General features: G+C 43.5%; 8 protein-coding genes across 8 annotated transcripts; 5 read left to right on the top strand and 3 right to left on the bottom strand.

Annotated features, from left to right (window-relative positions):
* Positions 1 to 90: 90 nt before the first annotated feature.
* On the top strand, positions 91 to 999 carry SAMD00019534_071090 (hypothetical protein; the record flags this gene model as incomplete). Its single annotated transcript, XM_012897516.1, has 1 exon — positions 91 to 999. The coding sequence occupies one exon, from the start codon at positions 91 to 93 to the stop codon at positions 997 to 999; it is 909 nt and encodes a 302-aa protein (XP_012752970.1).
* Positions 1,000 to 1,644: 645 nt separating this feature from the next.
* SAMD00019534_071080 (hypothetical protein) lies at positions 1,645 to 3,266 on the top strand (the record flags this gene model as incomplete). Its single annotated transcript, XM_012897515.1, has 6 exons — positions 1,645 to 1,720; positions 1,796 to 1,925; positions 2,024 to 2,210; positions 2,283 to 2,551; positions 2,615 to 2,943; positions 3,019 to 3,266. 6 exons carry the CDS (start codon positions 1,645 to 1,647, stop codon positions 3,264 to 3,266), a joined length of 1,239 nt encoding a protein of 412 aa, XP_012752969.1.
* Positions 3,267 to 3,542: 276 nt separating this feature from the next.
* Positions 3,543 to 6,116, top strand: SAMD00019534_071070 (hypothetical protein; the record flags this gene model as incomplete). The annotated part of the gene is made up of 5 exons (XM_012897514.1): positions 3,543 to 3,897; positions 3,974 to 4,510; positions 4,572 to 4,692; positions 4,776 to 5,679; positions 5,742 to 6,116. The coding sequence occupies 5 exons, from the start codon at positions 3,543 to 3,545 to the stop codon at positions 6,114 to 6,116; spliced, it is 2,292 nt and encodes a 763-aa protein (XP_012752968.1).
* A 124-nt stretch (positions 6,117 to 6,240) lies between these two features.
* SAMD00019534_071060 (hypothetical protein) lies at positions 6,241 to 9,395 on the bottom strand (the record flags this gene model as incomplete). Its single annotated transcript, XM_012897513.1, has 3 exons — positions 6,241 to 7,647; positions 7,731 to 8,932; positions 9,020 to 9,395. The coding sequence occupies 3 exons, from the start codon at positions 9,393 to 9,395 to the stop codon at positions 6,241 to 6,243; spliced, it is 2,985 nt and encodes a 994-aa protein (XP_012752967.1).
* Positions 9,396 to 11,689: 2,294 nt separating this feature from the next.
* SAMD00019534_071050 (hypothetical protein) lies at positions 11,690 to 12,043 on the top strand (the record flags this gene model as incomplete). The annotated part of the gene is made up of 1 exon (XM_012897512.1): positions 11,690 to 12,043. The coding sequence occupies one exon, from the start codon at positions 11,690 to 11,692 to the stop codon at positions 12,041 to 12,043; it is 354 nt and encodes a 117-aa protein (XP_012752966.1).
* A 385-nt stretch (positions 12,044 to 12,428) lies between these two features.
* SAMD00019534_071040 (hypothetical protein) lies at positions 12,429 to 14,330 on the bottom strand (the record flags this gene model as incomplete). The annotated part of the gene is made up of 5 exons (XM_012897511.1): positions 12,429 to 13,418; positions 13,489 to 13,585; positions 13,668 to 13,930; positions 13,990 to 14,203; positions 14,290 to 14,330. The coding sequence occupies 5 exons, from the start codon at positions 14,328 to 14,330 to the stop codon at positions 12,429 to 12,431; spliced, it is 1,605 nt and encodes a 534-aa protein (XP_012752965.1).
* A 1,163-nt stretch (positions 14,331 to 15,493) lies between these two features.
* On the top strand, positions 15,494 to 16,723 carry SAMD00019534_071030 (hypothetical protein; the record flags this gene model as incomplete). Its single annotated transcript, XM_012897510.1, has 4 exons — positions 15,494 to 15,643; positions 16,097 to 16,337; positions 16,417 to 16,584; positions 16,662 to 16,723. Coding segments are annotated over 4 exons (621 nt in total), but the record flags the coding sequence as incomplete, so codon positions are not given.
* Positions 16,724 to 18,090: 1,367 nt separating this feature from the next.
* Positions 18,091 to 22,252, bottom strand: SAMD00019534_071020 (hypothetical protein; the record flags this gene model as incomplete). The annotated part of the gene is made up of 4 exons (XM_012897509.1): positions 18,091 to 18,744; positions 18,805 to 21,068; positions 21,165 to 21,906; positions 21,989 to 22,252. The coding sequence occupies 4 exons, from the start codon at positions 22,250 to 22,252 to the stop codon at positions 18,091 to 18,093; spliced, it is 3,924 nt and encodes a 1,307-aa protein (XP_012752963.1).
* Between the last annotated feature and the right edge of the window lie 479 nt (positions 22,253 to 22,731).

Genomic DNA, 22,731 nt, shown 5'->3' with positions numbered 1-22,731 from the left:
TCTTCTTCATAATTTTGAGAATGTTGCGAGACTATCATAACTCATTCATTCACTCAATCAATCAATCAAACAAACATATAATACACCAACATGTCGAATGCTCATAATCATCGTCACATCATGTCGACTACATTGGAACAGACACAGGAAGGATGGGACGACTCTGCTGCAAACTATGATAAGATTATGGAGATCACAAACTTTACAAGGAAGTATGCAATGGTAGCATTGGACAAGACGATACCTGTTAATGATGAGACACATACAAGCTTACCCACTGGCCTCAAGATCATCGACATTGGCACAGGTGCTGGTGCACTCTCTATTCCGGCAGCACAGCGAGTCAAGCCTTTTGGTGGCACAGTGTTGGCCACTGATTACTCGCACTCAATGATCAACATCCTAAAGAACAAACTGAAACAACAACATGATTACACCGAACTCCCAATCGAGGCCAAGGTGATGGATGGTCAGTGCTTGGAGTGTGCTGACAACACATTCAACTACGCCTACAACTTGTTCGCGTTAATATACTTCCAAGATCAATTGAAGGGCGCAAAGGAGATGTACCGTGTGCTGCGGCCTGGTGGCCGCGCCGTCATCACATCATGGTCCGCACCCTCGCCCTTTGGTTCATCGGCGCGCATCGCTGTGGAGAGGCTATATAGTGCAGCGGGACTGCCGCCACCCCCACCTCCACAGGCGCCAGTATCATCGCTGTCGGATACCAAAGTGTTTGAGAGACTGTTACAGGATGCAGGATTCATCAACATCGACATCACAGCATCACGCCAAACCAATGACATTGACATCGACACATTCGTTCAACTGATAGATTACAATCCAGTTGTTACAACTGTCAAGCAATCACTTCCAACAACCCTGATCGACAAGTTTGACGAGTCCTTCAAGCAAGCCTTACTCGAGCGATATCCCAATGGCAGGTTGGGTGAGCACCTTGGATACGTTGCGACTTGTGAGAAGCCACTTCTTGGATGACAATGTTCATTCACATGCATTCATGAAGTACGATATGAGTTAAGATGGGGACGCGTCCCTTTGGTCCCTGGCACCCCTCAGAGCACCATTCAACACACTTTTGATCAGCAAACGATCAAAAAAACACCGGTTAATCGATTTTTAGTGGCTTTGGCCCAGGGTTCACATCCAACCACCAAAGCCAAACGCAAAGCCAGATGAATGAATGGATGGCATCGTAATAAACATTAAACCTGACCCTGACCTGACCTGTTTAGTTTCACAAGTAATACTATTACATTATAATTATACAAATACATATTTCAGGTGACTAGGACTCAGTCAAGTCAGTCAAGTCAGTGAGACAGATTAGATCAGATGTCGTCAGTAGTGGTTGATGGTGGGGAAGATAGGACTGGTGATCAAGGTGCGATCATATCAACAGATGTCAATGAATATATAGATGATGCACAAGATGATGACTTGTTGACCAAACATGCCAACAATGAAGTTAATATAAAGACCAAACATAAATTGGAAATGTCAGGAAACACTCAAACACACGAGGATATTGATTATGATGATCATGACATGGTGGAAATGGACTTGGACCATGGTCAAGCAGTAAAGGATGACAACAATCATAATCGCAAAGGACTATGGGGAATGTTACGATCAATATCACGTGAGATGTTATGTACCATCCATCTATCATTTGGATTCCTATTTCTATTTATGGGATGTAAGTACATACACTCGTTTTGGAACTATTCCACCAACTCAATCAATCACTCTCGCTCACTCAATCCACTTCCAGTCACACCAACACAGAATATAAGTTCGGTTATTCATAAGAATGATGGTCCATTTGGTCTGGCATTGCTCTATTTCTTCTTTGGAATTGGTTGTTTCATTTCACCAGTATTATCCAAGAAGATTGGTTTGGTGTAAGTATCCAGAATATCCAGAGTGTTCACGTGATCATGGTCATTGACTCACACACATACATGGAATGATCCCATCCCATCCACATCACCAATCACAGGAAATCATTGTTCTTCTCTGGCCTCACTTATGCATTGTTTATAATCAGTTCAACATCATGGCTCAACTTCTTCTATTATCCAGCATCCATGATTATTGGTCTTGGCGCGGCAGTCCTCTGGACTAGCCAGCCCACCTACCTAAGTCGCGCAGCACCTCTTTCACAAGTTGGAACTTATTCAGCAATTGTAAGTTTGTTTGGATTGATCATTCCACTCTACTCAGCTCAACTCACTGACTCAATCAATCAATCAATCAAGTTCACGGGTATATATACATGTGGCGGTATCACAGGTAATGCCTTGTCTGGTGTATTTGCGCAACATAACTTCTCTGTCAACTTGGAACTGGCAATATTTGGATCATTCAGTACGGTTGGATCAATACTTCTTGGTCTCTTGGCATCCATGGCACCAAAGACAACAGAGTCCAATCACGACGTACGCCAAACCCTCATCCACGTCTTCAAATGCTTCAAAGATACCAGAATCCTCCTACTACTGCCTGTCCTCTTCCTCCAAGGTCAAACGTATGTTACCGCGCTGTTATGTTTGAATGAGTGGACCCACATTCTAACCATATGTCCAAATAGTCAAGGCTACTTCTTTAGCATTATACCAGTGTTGGTTGGATTGCAAGAGACTGGATTCGTGATGGTCATGTTTGGAGTGTTTGCTGTTGCCGGCTCATCAATTTGGGGCAAGCTACATGATAAGCTTGGAAAGAAGCCAATGCTTCTGGCTATGTTGGTACTACTTCCACTCTCCTTAACACTCTCAAGTATCGGTCGTGAGAAGGCCATCGTACTACCATTCTACTTTGCCTCTGCACTCAATGGAATGTTCGACTCACTTCAATCCATCTATATCTTCGCCATCATCTCTTCAATCTATCCAACCAACAACATCTCCCAATACTCCTGTATGTATCTCTTGTATCCATGCCATTCCTTCATGCCTTCATACTCATACATACTCATTCATTCAATCAACATAGCAACAAGATTCGTAATGTCAATGAGTACAGCTATATCATACTTTGCATTTAGGTTCTTGCCTTACTATTTTGTGTTGCCATGGCTGTTGGTATTGTTGGCGATATCATTATCCACTCAGCTATACCTTATCCATGCACTCAAGAATCGACTGTCTGGCAGTAACATCAACTACTCTGTCGAGTTGATGCATAGTACTGATTCGTCACATCTTCATGACGAGTCACTTACAGATGGCAGTATGATCTAATCCATTCATCCCCATCAACAACTTTATTAAACATGACCAGCGGCAGTATATATATATAACTAGCTGATCATGACTTGGCCTCGCAATCATCCATTATCTATCTCTTTGTTAGTGTGTGTGCTTGAATGAGTCAAAGAGTGAATGAGGGTGTTGACTTGGACCACGCAAGCACTTCTACTTGTGTGCCCCACCTTCAACATCACTCATTCATTCAATCATTTTATTACAATGTTGTAGTATCTGTATATATATAATACCTATATATAATACAATACAATGAGTAGTAATCTACAATCACCTTCGTCTCCTCAACAGGGGCCGTCAACTTCGTCAACGCCTTTGACACCATTGCCATTGACATCGACGTCACAGACTGGTACACCATCTGCAGGCAGTAATCCAATACCAGTGAACTTTCAACAACAGCAATCACCTGTTGCACCAGCCACTCCAACACAACATGTACAGCCACAACAACAACAATCAATGTCCTTCATGGACATCCTCAATGCATGGAAGCAGTTCAACATTGAGAAGAAGAAGTCTGAGCTGGATGCCTTTGTAGCACAGATCGCCACCATCAAAGAAGACTGTGTCCAATCACGTAAGGTGTTGGCAAAGCAGACACAAGGTATGTTGTTAGTTTGACTGAGTATGATTGATTGAGTGATTGAATGAAGATCACTAACATGTTGTGCCGCGAACAGACTTCAAAAAGGTTGTGGATGAGGAGAAGATAAAGACATTTGGCGCATTGCTGAAGCTATACCAGGAGGAGGTGGACAAGTTGACAAAGAGGAGCAAGTTCTCAGAGACATGCTTCTTTGGTATCTATAAGGACTTGATGGAGGCGGCAGACCCAGTGCCAGCACTGAACGCCGCACTTGATGAGTACGCAAAGGTAGACTCAACGGCCAAGCTCGAGATTGAGAACAAGAAGCTTCAACTCGAGCTCTCTGAGTTCAGGAAGGAGTTCCAGGAGATCCAGAACCAAGAGGTCACAATCCGTCGCCTCGAGGACAAGATCAAGGACTACGAGTCAAGCTTCCAATCAAACACCGCAGAGATCATTGCTAATCGCGAGCAAGAACTTCGTCAAGAGTACAAGACCAAGATGCTCGTACTCAAAGAGAGGAACCAAGAGCTTGATCGTCAAGTGGGACAGCTACAAGAGGAGCTCAACAAGATCACCAGGACTCATGATCAGAATCAGACACAGATCTTTGACATCAAGGTCATGCATGGTATGTTATGTCACACGTTTGATTGAATGACCGACTCATTCACTTACTCACTCAATCATAGACGATGAGATGTCATCCAAGCAAAGTGAGATTGATATGTTAACGAATGAAATGGAGAGGATATCAACCAAGTTGTCCACACTGCAGACTGAGAACTCATCACTCAGAGAGGAGTCAATGAAGTATGGATCGATATGTTTGATGGATGGGAGGACGAGACATTGACCTCGACTGACATACTTGATTCACACGAACAAACAAACAGGGAGAAGAATGCCATTCAGCCATTGGCCAAGCGCATTGCAGAGTTGGAACTTGAGCTGTTGCAGAGGGAGTCAGAGATGTCAAAGATGAATGACACTTTGAATGAGAGCAAACAAACGTTGAAGGAGGAAATGGCTGCCTATCAGGACACATTCTCACAGTTGGAGATCGAGCGACAGAAGATACTCAATCTCGAGAAGCTCATTCAGAACAACCCTTCACCAGCCGACTATGAGAATGTCAAGCGAGAGCTTGCCACTCTACAGGCAATCGTCGGCTCGGAGGAGGTAGTCTCGTCCAATCAGCAGAATGACAAGCCGATGAAGGAGAAGAATCGTCAGTTGGAGAATGATCTCACCAAGCTGCGACTGACCATTGGCACGTACGAGTCTGAGCTGGACGAGTCAAGACGACAGGTTGAGCAACTAGAGTCAATCCAGGTCGAGCAGAGCGCACTAATCCTGCGTCTGGAGGAGGACTTGGCAGTTAGAGGAGGCGGTGGCAACAGTGGCAACGTCAACTTGCGTTCATCACAGAGCGGACCAACCAATGACCTGGCATCACTCATACAATCGTCGCCAATCTCCAGTCTTAGCCATTCAACCAACAGTGGCATCACCCAGATCACTCCACAAGCGTCGTCTGGTGATTTAACAGGAGTGCAATCAAAGGATGACAAGATGTTGGATATAGTCATTGGACAAAGAGATAGATTCAAAACAAAGAACCTACAACTGGAGAATGAGAAGGCACAGTTGGAGAAGCAACTGGAAACATGTAAATTAGAGGTACACTCCTTGAAGCAAGACAACATCAAGCTCTACGAGAAGATCAGGTTCCTACAGAGTTATGACAAGAACAGAGGAGGTGGCGTCATCACTGGTAATGCCAAGAGAGCTGGTGATGTATGTATCCATCCATCAATCAATCGATGAATCGTACTAACTAAATCAAACAATTACCAAAGAGAAATTATGATATGGAGCGAGGTGGAACAACAGCATCAACATCCAACAATGATACAGAGGAGAAGTATGGCAAGCTGTATGAGGACAGTATCAATCCGTTCTTGTCGTTCAACAAGAAGGAGAAGTATCGTAGATACAAGGAGATGAACACGGCGGAGAGGGTGATACTCAACACATCCAGGTTCTTCCTATCCACCAAGTACAGTCGTCTGTTCCTATTCATCTACTCAGTGCTGCTACATCTCCTAGTGTTCGTCACACTGTACAAACTAGCCGTTACCACCGCCGAGCAACACGACCCCGACTTCCAGATGGGTGGCGGTCCACCAGATATTGCTCATATGTTGGAGAATAAAACGAACAACAATCATTGATTGAATGATTAATTGATTGTTCATACGCAATGCAAAGAGGAGACTACTAGGATAGGATAGGGTAGGGTAGAGTCGGCTCTACCATTAATCAATATGGAACATGTTATCGTTTCCATTTGTTTTATTAGATCAGCGAGAAGCCCTCAGCCTCAATTGCAGTCAATAGGTTCTGCTTGAGTGTGTCGTAGGATGTGCATGCCTTGGGGATGTCGATGCGGTTGAAACAGGTGTGCGACACTGGCAGACGGTGGACATTGGCGGTGGGCGTGATGTTGATGGTGAAGTGTGGGTAGAGCTGGTAGAAGCCGCCCAATGGGACGGAAGAGGAGCCAGTCACAAACTTGAGCAACTTCTTCTTGTCCTTCTCGTCGAAGTTGGCCAGGATGTTCCAGAAGTTCTCGGTGATGTCGTTGGCGACGACACCGGTGATGTTGGAGTGCGACTTGAGGTCATCAATGTTGATGTCACCCTTGCCGTTGATCAACACCTCCAACTCGCGCCAATCAAACATCTGGATAGCTTGTAGTGGGATAAGCTCGTAGAAGCCGGTCTTGAACTCCTCAATCTGGGTCTTGATCGAGCCGTACAGCATGTTGTTGGCGAGAAGCTGCAGGTACTCCTTCTTGTTGTCGTCTGTCACCTGGATCAGGTTGCCAAAGGGCTTGAGATTGACGGCGCGCTCACGCTGCACGTGGTTGTCGCCATCGATGGCTGGCTGCGAGTTGTGGATGTGGCGCACAAAGTATAGTGGCTCACCAAGCATCTCGTTGACCTCGTCCATTGGTGTGTTGAGGATGAAGCTAAACTTGTTGCGATACAGCTCGGCGTCCAGTGCCTCGACGTCCTCGATGGAGACGGTCTGGTTGAGCAGCAGCTTGTAGAAGCTTGGTGTGAAGCGGATGGACAGGTGGCGATCGGCCTTGACAATGCTCTCAAACACTGACTTGGCAACCAGGCGACCAAGTGTGCGGAAGCTAGTGCGGTAGTTTGACACCATGTTGGAGAATGGTGATGGCTGATAGAGGCGGTTGTTGCCAAATGACTCGAAGAGATTGTATCCATTGATGGACTTGGTACCCATCTGCTCGGAGACCTTGCCGAACCACTCCTTGGAGATGCCTCCAAAGTCAATGCCCTCCTCATCGGCAAACTTGATCATGATGCGCGAAAGGGTCAGATCGCGACTGTCAATGTTCTTAAGCATGTCGAGCGACTCCTCAAGCAGGTTGTCGCGCGAGGCGATGTTCAACTTGAGTGGCACGACCTTGCCACCGGTCTGGGCACGGCTCAGGCTGCTCTTGAGCAGACGGAGCTTGGACTCGAACGTTGGGTCCGATTGGCTGCAGAGCAGATTGAGCGAGGTCAACATGATCAAGAAGCTGCTCTTGCAGTCCTTTAGGCACACCTCCTTGTTGCCGTCCTTGATCAAAATCTCCGAGTCACTCTTGAACTTAATCTGAATGCTGGAGTTGATCGAGAACTCATGCAACATCACAGTTCTGAAGAAGCTGCTTTGAGTTATCTGGATGGTCTGTGAGTGAGCGAGGTGATGTTAGTCATCTTGTATGTGGCGCGTCCTGATCATCCCCATACCTATTGCTGCGGAGGACATACATTTGGCGAAATGTGAAGTGAAACGTTGGACAACTTGTTGTTGTTCTCGAGCTGGCAGTTGAAGGAGGCAGCCTGACCGAGTTGGAAGATTGTGGACAATGTGGAGCAGTCGACTTGGTCGATGGCGATCAATGTGAATGGGCTGTTGCCAATGGGCACATCACCCACGCGCACTGATACACAGTACCATCCACAGCTCTTGATGGCAATGCTCATGACCAGACCACGCGAGTCCTGATGGAATGTTGGCTGGATGGTTTGGACGTCGCCAGCAATCGCGCTGTCCGAGTCCTTGGTGCAGCCGTCGACAGCTGATGAAGAGGAGGAGATTGGGGAGAGACTGCGCACGACCTCAATGGCAAAGTCGGTGGCAATGTTGGCGGGTGTGGTGTTGTTGCCAAACTGGTCCTTGGTCTGGATGAGGAAGCGCAGTTGTGACTCGGCTTCGGTGAGGCCATCCTCGAGAATGAACATCTTGTTGTCCGAGATCAACTCCTTGCTGTCCCACTGCAAGTAGGAGAAGCGAGCTGACACTGGGCCAGGGTGGACGCGGATCTTCTTGGCAAAGACCACGACGCCGTTGACTGAGCCCTGCAGCATGTACTCGCCGCTCTTGTACAGCTTGCCACGATACTGGAACTCGTGACCGGTTGTTGCTGAGAACAATGAGATCTCGCCATTGTTGGTCTTCTTGAGCGATCCATTCTCGCAGAAGTAGGTCTCAATGTCGACCTTGTCCATGATGCGGTGGGATGGTGTGTGGGCTGGAGCAATGTCGAATGTGAACTCCTCGCCGGCGACCACACCATTGTCTGAGCCGGCAAAGATCATCGCGTATGCCACGGGCTCGACGTTGACCGTGAAGGGCGAGTCGGGCAGCTCGACGTGGTTGACAAACACGCTGATGTGGTAGTGGCCAGAGCGCGAAGCCTGGAAGTTGACGTGATATGTGCCGTTGTGCTTGTCGACCACCTCTGCCATGATGTCGTCCATGATGTTGTGGAAGTCGATGCCGCGGATGCTCACCTTGATCAAGTCGCCACCAGTCGTCTTCTTGCAGCCCTGTTTATCGAAAGAGACCACCTGGAAGAAGAACTTATCGGCCACATGTCCAATGTCGCCCTCAATACAGTTGCCAACAGCCATGGAGAACTGTCCAACTGATATATTATTCAAATCAGATAATTGTACTAATGATTTCTCTGTTTGATCGTTTGGGTGTGTGGTGGGTTAGTGTGTGGGTGGGGGTCGCGGGGTGAGGCCGTGGTGGGCCTGGAATTATTCCATACCATTAAGTATTGACTTTGATGATGTAGATGTTGATGATGATGTTGATGTTGAAGATGAAGATGATGATTGGCCATCAGATAATATACGCTCGATATTGTTGTTGTTTGAATTGCGATATATTAAGTTATCTGTAAGTGTGTTGCCAAGATGTCCAGATAGTAGATTGGTGTGAAGTGTGGACATTGTTGCAGAGTATTGTGTGGCTGCGTTGGGATATGGCGATGATTGATAGATCACTGAATAATAATATCGCAGGATGAATGCCAATAGTACCAATGTAATGAATGTCACTGATGTCAAACAGTAAACCAGCTGGTCCAAATATGATATGGATGTTGAGCCTGTTGATATCGTCCAAAGTGTGCTCAAAATCATCTGATCAGTTTGTCGTCTTTTATATTTGTGTGTGTTGAGTGTGTTGAAGCTGATGTTGATTGTGATGGGGATGGTGATGTTCCAGTCGGCTTGGTCGTCCAGTATTGCTTGCCGGCTGATGATCTATATATTATATATTTATAAGACTACTACTTTAGAAGGTAAGGTTAACAAATCAAATTATGTTATTTGTTTGATTATTGTGTTTTAAAGAAGAAATGAAGTGATCACGTGATAGATATATATAGTGCGTATGGATTGATGGATGGATGGATGACAGGGGATGGATGGAGAGATGGTAGGTGATGGATGTATGCATTCACACGAATATGCTCGTGTTGATCAGTTTGGGATTAATTGATAAGAGTGTGTGTGTGTGGGAGTGATAGATAACGAAAGGGTGTGTGGGGTCACTATGCCAGAGTGATTGATTGATTGATAGAGTGAGTGAGAGGTGTGGGGGTAATCTATGCAGCAATAACCCAGTTAGGTTGACGAGGGGGGTGTTGATCTGATGTAGTGATGGTTATTCCAAGACGAAAGTGTGTAGTTGTTGATATGTAGTGTGTTGTGTGTGTATCTATCTATGTGTGTGTGAGTTGTGTCTGTTGGACTTGAGTGAGTTGGTTGAATAAGTTATAACTTTGATTGATGTTGGTTGATTGTTTGATGGTTGGTTGTACAACTGGAAGTTGATATTTGTGTTGTTGTTGTTGGTTTGATGGATTGATGGACTTGGTGTTGACTGGCTGCTTGGACGTTAAATCTAGTATCAGATGCTCAATCAATCATCACTCACAACAATCAATCAGTTGCCGGCTGATACCCGGGTTGGTTAGGGGGCACGCACCAATCTGATCAAAGCAAGTAATAATACTTTGTTTGTTGGTTGTAGTGGTCTTCCAGACCCTTATTAAGATCACTCACATTACAAATGGTGGTGGCGAAAGGCGAGACTCCTTGGCATGGGATAGTCACGACTAAACCCAAGTATGAGTGTGTGTGTGTGTATGTGCTGTTGTCGCCTTTGATACATTGTGTGACGACATCGTCGTCGAGATAGGCGCTGACGATGGGTTGAATGAATTGATGGATGAATATTGTTTGTTGTTGTTGTTCCTTTGTGAAACATTGTCATGAGTGATTGACTGGACAAACAACAGAGTGATGCGCCCTTCTTTTAGAAAAGGGGTGATTGTTCAAGATTGATTGATTCGATTGATTATGATTGAATAGATTGATACTTACTGTAAAAGGAGAGTTCAGATCTAATTTGTTTGTTGTTTAATTTCAATGTGAGTAACTTATTCGTAAACGACAGATCAATATCTCGATAAAAGACTAACAATAGATGTATGTATATATTAAATATTGATTGAGTGAAAGTATGAAAGATCTTTGTTGTTGGTATAAATGATATTGTAATTGAATTGAATTGAATAACTAGTTGTTGTACTTATTTGAATGAATGGTGATGATGGACACCCTCCACCTTACTCTAAAAGTATGGTAGATGGTATTCATTGGTGTATCTACGCTCATGGTAAACCAGATCATTCTCGTTGCTTGGCAGATCCATCCACTTACTATCTCACCTCATACTCATACCCATCATACACATTATTCTTTCAACCTTACATCATTGACTCCATGACATTGTTGTTGGATGATGTTGTTGGATGATGTTGTTGGATATTGTTGTCAACCAATCCTAATCACACACACTACCTACCCACACTATCCATTGACACCTTGGGTTGAATGAATTGATTGATTGAATGGTGTGTGATTAGTGTGTGATGGGGTGATGTGGATGTGGTAGATGTAGATGTATCTATGAGAGTGATGACAATGGTAATTCAAGTTGTATCGTATTGAATTGATGTAGATTGTACTTCATCCATTGGTATTTGTAAAATGAATCAATATTTATGTAGTATCAACATGTGAATGTAAACTCCATCCAAATCCAATTACAATCCACAAGGTTATACTACATAACCTAAATTGGATCACACCAATACTACAACTCCATCAATATACTACATTATTGAACATCAATATAATAATAAATAGAAATAAATATTATTATTGTTGAAAGTTGAATTGAGTTGTGTGGAGGGCAAGGGCGAGGGCAAGGTTTGAAACTGAGTGGAGGGTTTGTTAAAAGAGAAGTTCCATTTTTCAAAATTCATTTGACACTTGGCTCATACTCATTACTTCTTTCAATCTGTTTCAAATACAATCAATCATACAGATATATATAAATACATACCCTGCACAACAAACTATTGATGGCATCACAGTTCATTAAGAAGTCAACTGGTATCACAGGTATCGCAGTACAACCACATGCTAGAAGGATACTGTCAGATCTATACCAAAAGACACTGCGCGAACTTAGAAAGATCGATCAGCAATCATTCTATCGTACAAAGACCGAGGAGATCACTCAGTTCAGATATGATGTTGTTCAGCGCGAGACTGACATCTCCAAGATCGAAGAGACCATCTTTGCTGGCCAGGTCGAGGAGTTGATCATGCAGGCAGAGAACGAGCTCAAGGTCATCGACATGGTTGCCAAGGACAGACTGTGGGAGTTGGAGGACAAGAACAAACCACCAATGATGATGTACTATAACAAGTAAATGAATATCGATTGGATTGTACAGTCACATGTAGCTACATCAGCGAACAACACCAACAACATAGCAGCAACAGCAGCGGCATAAGACGAAACGAAACACTCACACACAAAGTATATATAATGGATGGTACTGGACTGGCGACGACACAGCACAGGTCTTGACATCATTCAAGACCTCAGCATCAGCATCAGCATCAATAAAGTACTCTCCACAACACTGGCGATTAACCGCTCGATCACAGATATAACAAAGAGAATGAATATGTGTCTGAGTGATCATATATATATATATACATGATCACTGTCATCAACTGAGGCTTATGCATGTGGATAATGATGAATAGATCGATGTTTATTGGATACTTAGGAGATAGTAACAGACAGGTTTAAGCCTCAGATGGCTCGATGATGTGTTGGTATTGAACATCGTTTCTGAAACTGGTGACCTTTTGGATGACGGCCTTGTCGGAGATGTCATCGTGCTCATCAACCTCGAACTCTCCGTGCAACAATACCTTCTCGGAGATCATGTTGTAGACGGGCTTGATGATGGTCACACGCTTGGCCTTTTGGCTGGCGCTCGAGCGCTTGCCGTGCCACTCGACCAGACAGGTCCTCTGGCGGTTGCTATCGATGGCAATGTCCTGGTTGAATGCACTGCGCTTGTCGTCAAAGTTGACGCGGTAGACGCTGAAGCGGACCGTGTTGTCGAGGAGCAGCTCCTTCATCTCGGACAGACCCTTGGTGCCCTTGCCTACCAGTGTGAGTGCGCCGGCGACCTTGGTGCTAAAGCCGAGCATGACCCAGTTGACGTGGCCCTTGTTAAAGTCACTGAGAGCATGCTCAATATCGTGGAAGTTGCAGTACTTGACATCGTGTACCTTGGAGATCACTGGCTCTGGCTCGGGCAGGGCGATCATCTCGACGACTGGCTCTGGCACTGCGATGACCTCGACGACTGGCTCTGGCTTGGTGAATGTGTAGCCCTTGTCCACGATTGGTGACGATGGGATTGAGAGACTGCCGATGCGTCTTGAGACCATGGATACTGGTGAGTTCTGGACTGATCTATGAGCCCAATCGAATCTTCTCTGTTTGGCAAACTCAAAGTCATCGCCAAGGATTGATTGTTTGATCACTGGCTCAATGTGCACTGGCTCCTCCACATGGACTGGCAGTGGCACTGGGGTTGAGACTGGAGCTGGAGTTGGCTTAGTCAATGGCATTGGCATAGCAACTGGCTCTGGAACACGGACAACTGGTTCTGGCTTGGGGATATCAGGTCTAACCCTGAACTCTGGTCCCAACACACTAGCCAACCATTCATGATTATATCCCTCATACAACTTGATCACTCTTATCTTGTCATAAAGATGCTAATGTTTGATTGATTGTTTGATTGAGTCAGTGAGTGATTGAATGATTGATCAAGTGTGACAAACATACCTTGAACATGAGGAATACTGTTGCGGACATGGAAGTAAACTTGACACGCTCGATTGGTCTAGTCTTGTGTCCCTCCCATAATAGATAGAAGTACTCACTGATTGATTGATTGGATGATTGAAGAGGGTCAGCTGACTGGATGGATCATGATGGAAAATGGATGATGTGAAGATACATACTTTTCACTCTTTCGGTAGAGTATAGAGTTTGAATGATTGGGAGTGAACATCATCATGAGGTCATGGCCGGATTGTCCAGAGATGGACTGTAGCATTCTCTCACTGTTGTAACCAAAGACAAACCATTCATTTGGTTGTAACATTGGCAATTGATCAAACAATTGGAATCCATTATACGTGGACTTGTCAATCTGTTCATTAAACTCCTCCTCATCATTGAACTTGTGGCATATCTGGTATGCACCTCCAATATCAATTGTATTCTATTCATTCAAAGTTAGTATATTTCATCATGAGTGATTGAATGTAATATGGTACATACTGAGAATGCAACTATGGTGGATAATAATGTGTCACGGAATTGAGCACGTAGTTGATGTGCAACCTTGGTACCCTCCCACCAACAGAGTAGGAATCGATTGGATTCGGTATCACGGACAAATGCCTTTAACAACAAATTCTCATAGAGGTGCTTGGACAAGTCGGCCAAGTCATTACCAACATCAGTGATGTTAAACTTGTTATCAATAATTGACCTAAATAATAATTAAATATTATTAAATTAATATCAACTTATTAATATTATTGATTGATTGTTCATTCGATTGATTGATTCACATACCATGTGTTATTAAGCAACACTGATTGATAGGTAGAATCCATAATAATAAAAGAGATATATATATATATATTTAGTATTGATTGTTTATAAGATATTACGTAGGGTAAATAATGAAATAATATATAAACATCTTTATCTGTTTGTTGTTATTCATTGTATCTCATTGTCACATCACATCAAATCACACAGATACACACTCAGACACACACTCACATCGATGTTATAAGTTAGTGATAGGAGTATAGAGATAAGTAGATAGACATCGTATCTGTATCAGTGATAGTCTGTTGTGTTGTGTGTGTGTGTGTACTGATAAGGTATCTTCTGATCTGTTGTTGTATGAGTGAAGATATCTGAACGCGACTGCTCCTGACCCACTCCAACTTTCGTGTGGTCCCACTCTCTTTGGGGGTATGAGAATGAGAGTGTTGTGGGTGGGTAAAGCTAGAAAATTCATAATGCCGATTCGTCAGTTCACCACACTGACTATCACACACCCACTACACACAACCAACTAAATCAAGATGAAGCTTAGAAGATGACCACTCTCTATCAACAACAAACTTAGACTAATAGTACTACTACACTCACCCACTGTCGTCTCGTCGGGTTTATGAGTTCTTGTTCTTGTCCGACGACTATACAGACACACACACGCGACAACACCAACAACCACGAACTAGGTTCCCAGGTCTCAGATAGTTCACCCCAGAAAGAGATCTCATCCTTTGTCGGTCGTTGGATTAGTGAATGATCTTCCCACTCACATCAGATGATGTTGATGATGACACTACACTCTCTCACTCCTTAAGCTTGCTTCTTCCCACTTCTTCTTCAGATCAATAGTCAGTCTACCAGTCAGTCAAGTTCGTAAGACCCGCCCACCAACTTTGGTGTTGGCCTTTGTGTGTGTCACCGGTGTAGATGTTGTGTCGGTGTCTCTATCCTATCAATTAGAAATCAATAATAATATTACGGAGTGGAATACTTTGTCCTAAAGGTTTGGGTCGTGTTGGGATATTCTCCAACTTCTTCTCCAACAACTACCAATTATCAAAGTTGTAACAAACATATATATACACATACATTCAATCACAATCCATCAATCACAACTCTTGACTCCAAACTCAAACACCAACAACAACAACAACAACCTACAACAACAACTACAACAACCAAAATGACATTGAATGATGCATTTTGTGGAGCACCCAATCATGATCAAAAGGCAGCGCTGGACATTATAAATATTGTAATGGCATCATTGTCTATGATTGGTAGTCTATTAACTATTATATCATATTTAAGAAAGAAATATAATGATAACAAAGCAGAGAAAGAGTTTATAAAACAACTAATGGAACATGAGAGGATAAATAACTCGAGAGAGACTAAAGGTGGAGGATTTGGTGTTGTCGGTGGCAGTCCCGAAGAGGAGTCCACGCCACTGGTCCGACCCAAGCCCAGCATCATGTCTTCTCGATTGCCATTCCTTGTGTGCATGTTGGCCATATCAGATTACTTGACATCACTTGATATTATACTATCAACTGGATTCCTATTATCCGGTATGCCCAACTATTATACATCAGTATCAGTTTATGGAGTATTATTATCACCATGTATAGCACTTAGAGCCAACATTCAATTCTGGTACATGACAACCTTCATCATCACATGTTGCATTGCCTTCTATCTCTATTACCAACTTTCACATCCAAAGCCACAGTAAGTACCCCTATCCTGGAATCATTCCACTCCACTCACCCCCACACTGACTCAATCAATCAATCACGTGATCAGTCCACATTTGATGAAGATATTCGCCTTTATATCACTTGGAACATCATTTGTGATCACTTTGTCATTGGTGACTACCAATTCAATTGTCCAGGAACCAAGTGTAGGATGGTGCGAGTTGAAGAGTGTTCAAGAGATTGTTGTGTGGTTCCTACCTTTGACAATATGTATGGTAGTCTGTATTGGATTCTACATCAAACTAAAGAGATTGTTTAGAGAGAAGTTCGAAGCAAGGTTAAACTACAATGGTAAGTTAGTCAAGTCAAGTCCAGACAAACTCTCATTCAAACAACATATACTAACAAATGAAATATATATATTATTCAGAGAGACTTAAACATATTGATGAAACTATATCAAAGAGATTGACATTATATATATTGGTATTCATCATTGTATGGTTACCAGATATTGCCCAACATATCCTGTCATATATATCAACATGTTCATTCTATCCATTGATGGTTATCCAGAATCTTCTTGTACCATCACAAGGTAAGTTTCCAAATATTTACATCAGTCAATGACTTGGAAAAATCTCTAAAACCTTCCAAACCATTCAATCAATCCAGGATTCTGTAACTTCTGGGTCTATTCATACACAAGCAAGATCAGTGTATTCTCTCATTCTAAACCATAATTTATATGTACATATACTACAACGTTAACGAACATCAATTAATTAAGGTATGATATTTACTTCCAGGAAGGTATATTCTATACATATTTATTAATTTATATCGTTCAATCAATCAAATTATTCATAGAATGATTGATCTAGGATCAATTGAGATGATCAGACCATTGTACCTTCAGGAGCCATCGATTGGAAATCCAAAGAGTGTGACAGTGGAATATTGATAATAAATGATGGATCGACACATTTGGTTGCACCACCTGGCTCAAGGCGATAGGGATCGGTATCTTTAGGCGCCAGGTAGAAGCCTTCAGAGTCGACCATCGGTGCACTGGATGTCACTATACAGGATTTGATACGAATATTGTACGATGTATCTCCATCCAACATTCTATTCTTTTCCAACTTCTGTAATAGTGCACGTTCCTTTCTTGCTAGATACATTGAAGCCAGATCGAAACCAAACATACATGCTTGTAATACTGTCTGACCAACATTAATACTTGAAGTATTCATCGAACTCCACATGATCGAATGTATCAAAATTAATGGAATAAATAATAATAAGAATAATACTACACTACATATAAAGAACTGATTGATTGATTGATTGAGTTAGTGATTGTGTATGATAATATATTTGGATCCGGTAACATACAATAAATAGACATATAATATGTCTTTTATAACTTCCAATGTATCCTACAATTGTACCTATATTTGATTGAGATCAAGTTAGTATGAATGTAGAATGGAAGTGAGTCTTCGAAGTATGTATACATACATAATATATCTAAAGTTAAAGTGATCAATATGAACCATGGAGTGATTGAATTATACATTATAAGTATTAGTGTAATATCGACTAATCTGAATACAAGGGCACATTGAAGTGCCACTGCATATCCTCCTGCTCTATCATATAATTGATCCTTTATAAATAAGTAGACACTATATTCTACCATTCCTCAAATCCTATGTCCTGTCTTATTGTCTTTCGAGTTTGATGGATTGGTCAAATGAATGGAAGTGATTGATCAATTCCATGTTTGGCAACACATTCTTGGCATAACATTGTTGGTCTCAAACTGTGATCGGAGTCATAGTAAGTCGCGATGGATAGTCCACCCACCACCCACCCATCCACATCCTCACAAATGATCTGATCATCGTCGTCTGTGTGAATGTGTGTGAGCATGAGGGTGGATCAGATGACTTTGTCCACACACACACACCCATCACACGAATGATCGAGTTGACTCGGGGATATGGAGGACAGACAATGACTTGTAATTGGATGGGACAATCAATGTACATAGTTTTATTTTACATGCACGAGATGTAGTTTGGAACGCCATGCCATTCTATTTGTTCGCTGTTGCTACTGAGGTTGCGGCAAGTGATACCAATGTTGAGTTGTGAATTCGATAACAATGTCTGGATACTACATCTGAAAAGTTCTTGTCGTTCGTCTTGACACTGATCGATATCTTTCCAGGTGCAAGACACATGCGGAACAGCACAATCCCACCCGCTGCAATGTTGACACCAGCACTCATAACCAGTTTGCTGCAACCGTATGCCTCCTCGTCCTTGTCCTTGTCCTGCTGGACACTGTCGACCATGTGGAGACTAAGTCCCCTTGTGAAGTATGGCACCAATTGGTTTGCCCTTGTGTGTAGTGATCGATCCACTATTATCTCTCGGTCCTGTATGTATGATGTCCAAAGCTGATCAAACTGCTCCTTGGATAACTCGTGTGGTCGAAGGAAGTCTGTGATCTCAATTGGTATCGAGAGGCTGGGTAGTTTGAGTTGTTGATTGTTATCGCTAATCCTATACTCTATCGTTGATGACAACACTATTCCATAGCCAACCTTCTTCAAGTCGACCTTTACAATGCTGACCACAGTGAGCTTTGGAGGCAGTTCATCAACAGACAGCAATACTGCTTGTTGCTGTCTCTGCTCTTGTTTTTGCTGTTTGATCGATACGATGGAGTCGCCATCAAACTCAATCTAGAATGGAGGCAAGAGTGAGTGATTGACCATGAATGACTCGCTTGCTCGCTCACATACCTTGAGATGATCGTTACCAACTATGATGTTGTTGATTGACTTTAGAGGCTTGGTCGATTGATTGTTTGATATCAGCATGAGTACTGTGAGCTGTGAGTTGTGCCACTGCTTAACGATCGATACTACTATATTGTGATCACTGTACAGTTGTTGTTGTTGGTTTGATGACGTTGATGATATATATCTCTTGAGCAATGGTGTAAGTGTGAGATTGTTCATTGTAAATGAAGTGCCAGCATTGATTTGTGTTGCCAGAGGAGTGGATACGGGGAGTGGCGGAGAATGCTGTTGTTGCGTCGCCAGTTGATTGGTTGAGTCCGCTGAAGTGTGGTCCTCATCCATCAATGAGGTGGTTGGTGTCAACTCCATCAATAATGAATGAATGGGCGATTGTTTGGCAGCGGGAGATGGTGACTCTAAATCCAACAATGGATAATGAACTGATGGTGTTTTCTTTGATGGTGGTGTACTGCCACTGATTGGTGCTGGCTTGGAGGACATGTTTGAAAGATCAAGATTGACCAAAAGGGATGCCGCTGAGGAGATTGGTGACTGGTCAGGGGAGTCGTGTGTAGTCTTGTTCTTAGCTCTGTTCAATCGACTTGACACTCTTGATTGATTGGCGTCATCTTCTTCATCATCGTTCGACAAGCCACCAAATAGTTCTTTGGCCATCTTCTCCTTCTTGGGATCAACCACACGCTGTGGCCTCTCGGGTTGAACAACAGCAGTAGTTGGAGGTTGTTGTGTTGGTGGCTGTTGTGGAGACACCTGAGGTTGTGAAGCAACAGGAGGAGCAGCCAAGTTTGGTTGTTGTAAGAGTTGTGTCTGTTGAGGTGGAGGTGCTGTTTGTCCGACGAATCCTTTCTTTGTCCATACCACCTTGGCGGACTTTGGAACACTTGGCATCACCTCAGTCTGATGCTGTTGTAGTTGTTGTTGGTTGCGAGGACTGTTGGTGTTTGGTTGGTTCAATGCCTCGTGTGACATGTTTGTGGGCATTGGCATGGGCTCAGCATCGACCTCGACCAACTGTGAGGAAGGTGGAGATGATGAGTGTTGTGCCTGTGGACTGGAGAAGAATGATTGAGTCGGGTACATCTTCTGTTGTTGCATTGTGAATGATGATGGCGGTGATGGATACTCAAAGTTGAGCTCCTTCTTGGGTGCCTGTGAAGTGGAACTACCTGTTGTCTGAGGTGATATCGAAGGGAGATCGACTAATTGAATGATGCTGTTGTTCTTGTTGTTGGTGGTCCTTCTTATTTGATTGGGCTTGTATGTCTTGGCACCCTTGGCAACAGCTTTCTTGGCATAGACATCACAGTGTCGAGCAAAAAGCTTAAGGTCAATGTCTTCGCAGAATGAGTCTGTTGGCATCACCTCCTCCATCATTGCCTTTGGCATCGTTGCCATCTCCATCAGCTCCATTGCCTTTCTCTGTGCGATCAATGAACGTGAGGCGATGTACTTCTTGGCCACGATCGACACCTGAGGCAGCAAGCGGCCAACTTGTGACGTGAGCTTGCCTAGGCCTCCAAGTATCCATGACTTTGCCTCGCCACTGTACTCCTTGTCCATTTGATCGCAGAGTGCATTGATGACTGATTCGATCGATATCTCGCCAAGCAACAAGTATGAGTACTCTGACAACACCCATGCGAGCACCTTGAGCAGCAGTTCGTTTGCTGTTGTGTTGGAGGTGTGCTGCTGAGTTAGAGGCCCCAGTGAGTCAATCGCGACTAGACATAGCTTGACGGCGTGTTGCTTGATCTTGATGTCTTCGGCTTCGTTGTCATCTTGGCCACTACCACCAGCGATCAATCTGATGAGGTTGTAGGCAGCCGGTGGCTGCACAAGCTGGCCCTCAATGTTGAGCATTCGTATCATAGTCTCGATGTACCAATAGTCGTTGGGGGAGTAGCGCTCGGCAAGATCAGAGATCTTTGACACGAGCTCACGCTTTAGCTGTTGGTCGCCCGTCGACACGAGATGGTTCATCAACTTGGCGCATATCGGCACGATGTTCTTGCTGTTTGTCATGCGATATAGTAGATCTAGACTTTTTCGCTTCAGTGTCTCATCGGTGGATTCAAGACACTCGATCACATCCAATTGGTATTGTGTCACGCATTTGGGTGCGACCTTGACGATTGAAGTCAATACCTTGATGCCCAAGTATCTCAAATTGTTATGTCTCGATGCCAACAACACTGAAACATGCTTCACTGATGACTCCAATGCATTGCTATTCGGTACAATCACTGTGAGTGATTGAATTGACTCGTACAGGATGGCTGCGTCGAAGGTAGGGGGAGGGTAAGTTCGTGATCAGATGAATTGAGTGAAGGGCAACATACCTAAGCCTGCATTGTTCTTGTACTTGAGTGCCAGGGATATTGTGAATAGGATCACTTGGTACATTTGATCGGAGGCCTTGGGGTCGTTGGCACCAAGGTTGGAGAGTAGCTTGAGAAGATTGATTTGTAGCCAGGGATGACAGACACCGTGGTAGATGTAGTGGCCGGGTAGACGACCCTCTGCCACCTGCTTCAGTATGCTGACAAACGATGGGATGAGATCCTTGATGGTGTGCGCAGTGTCTGGTCGCGCCGATATATCCAAAAAGAAGCATAGTGATGCCGCCATGACCGAGGGATCTTTATCGCTGAGTGAGATGCGCAGTCGATCTTGTACCTGCTCGAGCATGTCGGCGCCAGCCAACAACCAGAAGCGATGTAGTACACTCACACACTTCTTGCGTACCAGTGGCTTGGTGCTGTTGTTTGAGAGCAGTGCGACCACCTTGGGTACGAATGCTGGGATGGTCTCGACATCGACCAATTTGCACAGGGCTGTCAGTGCTGAGCACACCTCTAGGTAGTTTGTACTTGACAATCCTTTCAATATAGAGTTGACTGCCATAATAAGCAACTCATGCTTCTCTGGTAGACACAAAGACAATGTCAAATAACCAGTTCTCTTATTCAACATCAATGGATCCTGTGTCATATTAAGTGCCTGTACATGTCCAAACGGCACCTCATATCCAAGCATGTGGCAGTATATCATCCTAATCAAACATTCTCTCTTCTTCTCTCTCTTTACATGTTGTCAATCGTTGGTTGCAAGTTAGATACATTCATTCATTCAATCAATCAATCATTCATTCTTTCAAACATACCGATTGATCAGTTTGAGAGAATGCTTGTTTGAGTTTGATGAGCTGTGCTGAGATGATGCGATCTTCTTCTTCACGTGAGACTGCTTCAGCAACATTTCTAATGAGCTCCAAGAAGTCTGTATCCAATATAGTGCTCTGTATTGTACGTAACCAAGTTGGTATGTTCAACTTTGCCTGTTCGCTCTGTCTCAAGTACTTTATTGGATTGAATGAGTCAAATGTAATTGATGATGATGATGATGATGTAGTTGGTGTTGTTGTCATTGTTCAAACATTGTATCTGTATCTGTATCTGTTTACGTATATGTATATATGTTATAAGTAAGTAAGTAAGTTCAAAGAATAACCAATATAATGTGGTGAATGATCAAATTTTGAAGTTGATGGAATGTGTGAGGTGAAGATGATCTCTCGTGGATATTTATTTATACTTCCATTTCATCATCATACTCATCCTCATCATCAAGGATTGCTGGATCAATAACTGGAGGCTCAGTGAGCGTGATGATGTTGGCCAAGGTATGTGGATAGACTTCTGGAGCTGGACATCTGTTGATAAGATCTTGAAGTTGATTGATAATTATATTATCATTGTTGTAGTTGTTTGGCTTGATCTGGTATAGACTATGACATATATTGAGATGAATTCCAAATGATACACATCACGACTTGGTATTGATATATTATTTGATATGTCCTTTGATTGTAGGAATCTATTCAAATCTTTACAGAGGGAGGCCCGG

This window comes from Acytostelium subglobosum (genome assembly GCF_000787575.1).
Source record: "Acytostelium subglobosum LB1 DNA, scaffold: scaffold14, whole genome shotgun sequence".
Classification (NCBI taxonomy): domain Eukaryota; phylum Evosea; class Eumycetozoa; order Acytosteliales; family Acytosteliaceae; genus Acytostelium; species Acytostelium subglobosum.
The sequence above is the reverse complement of the archived record's forward strand: the minus strand, read 5'-3'. Positions and strand labels throughout refer to the sequence as shown.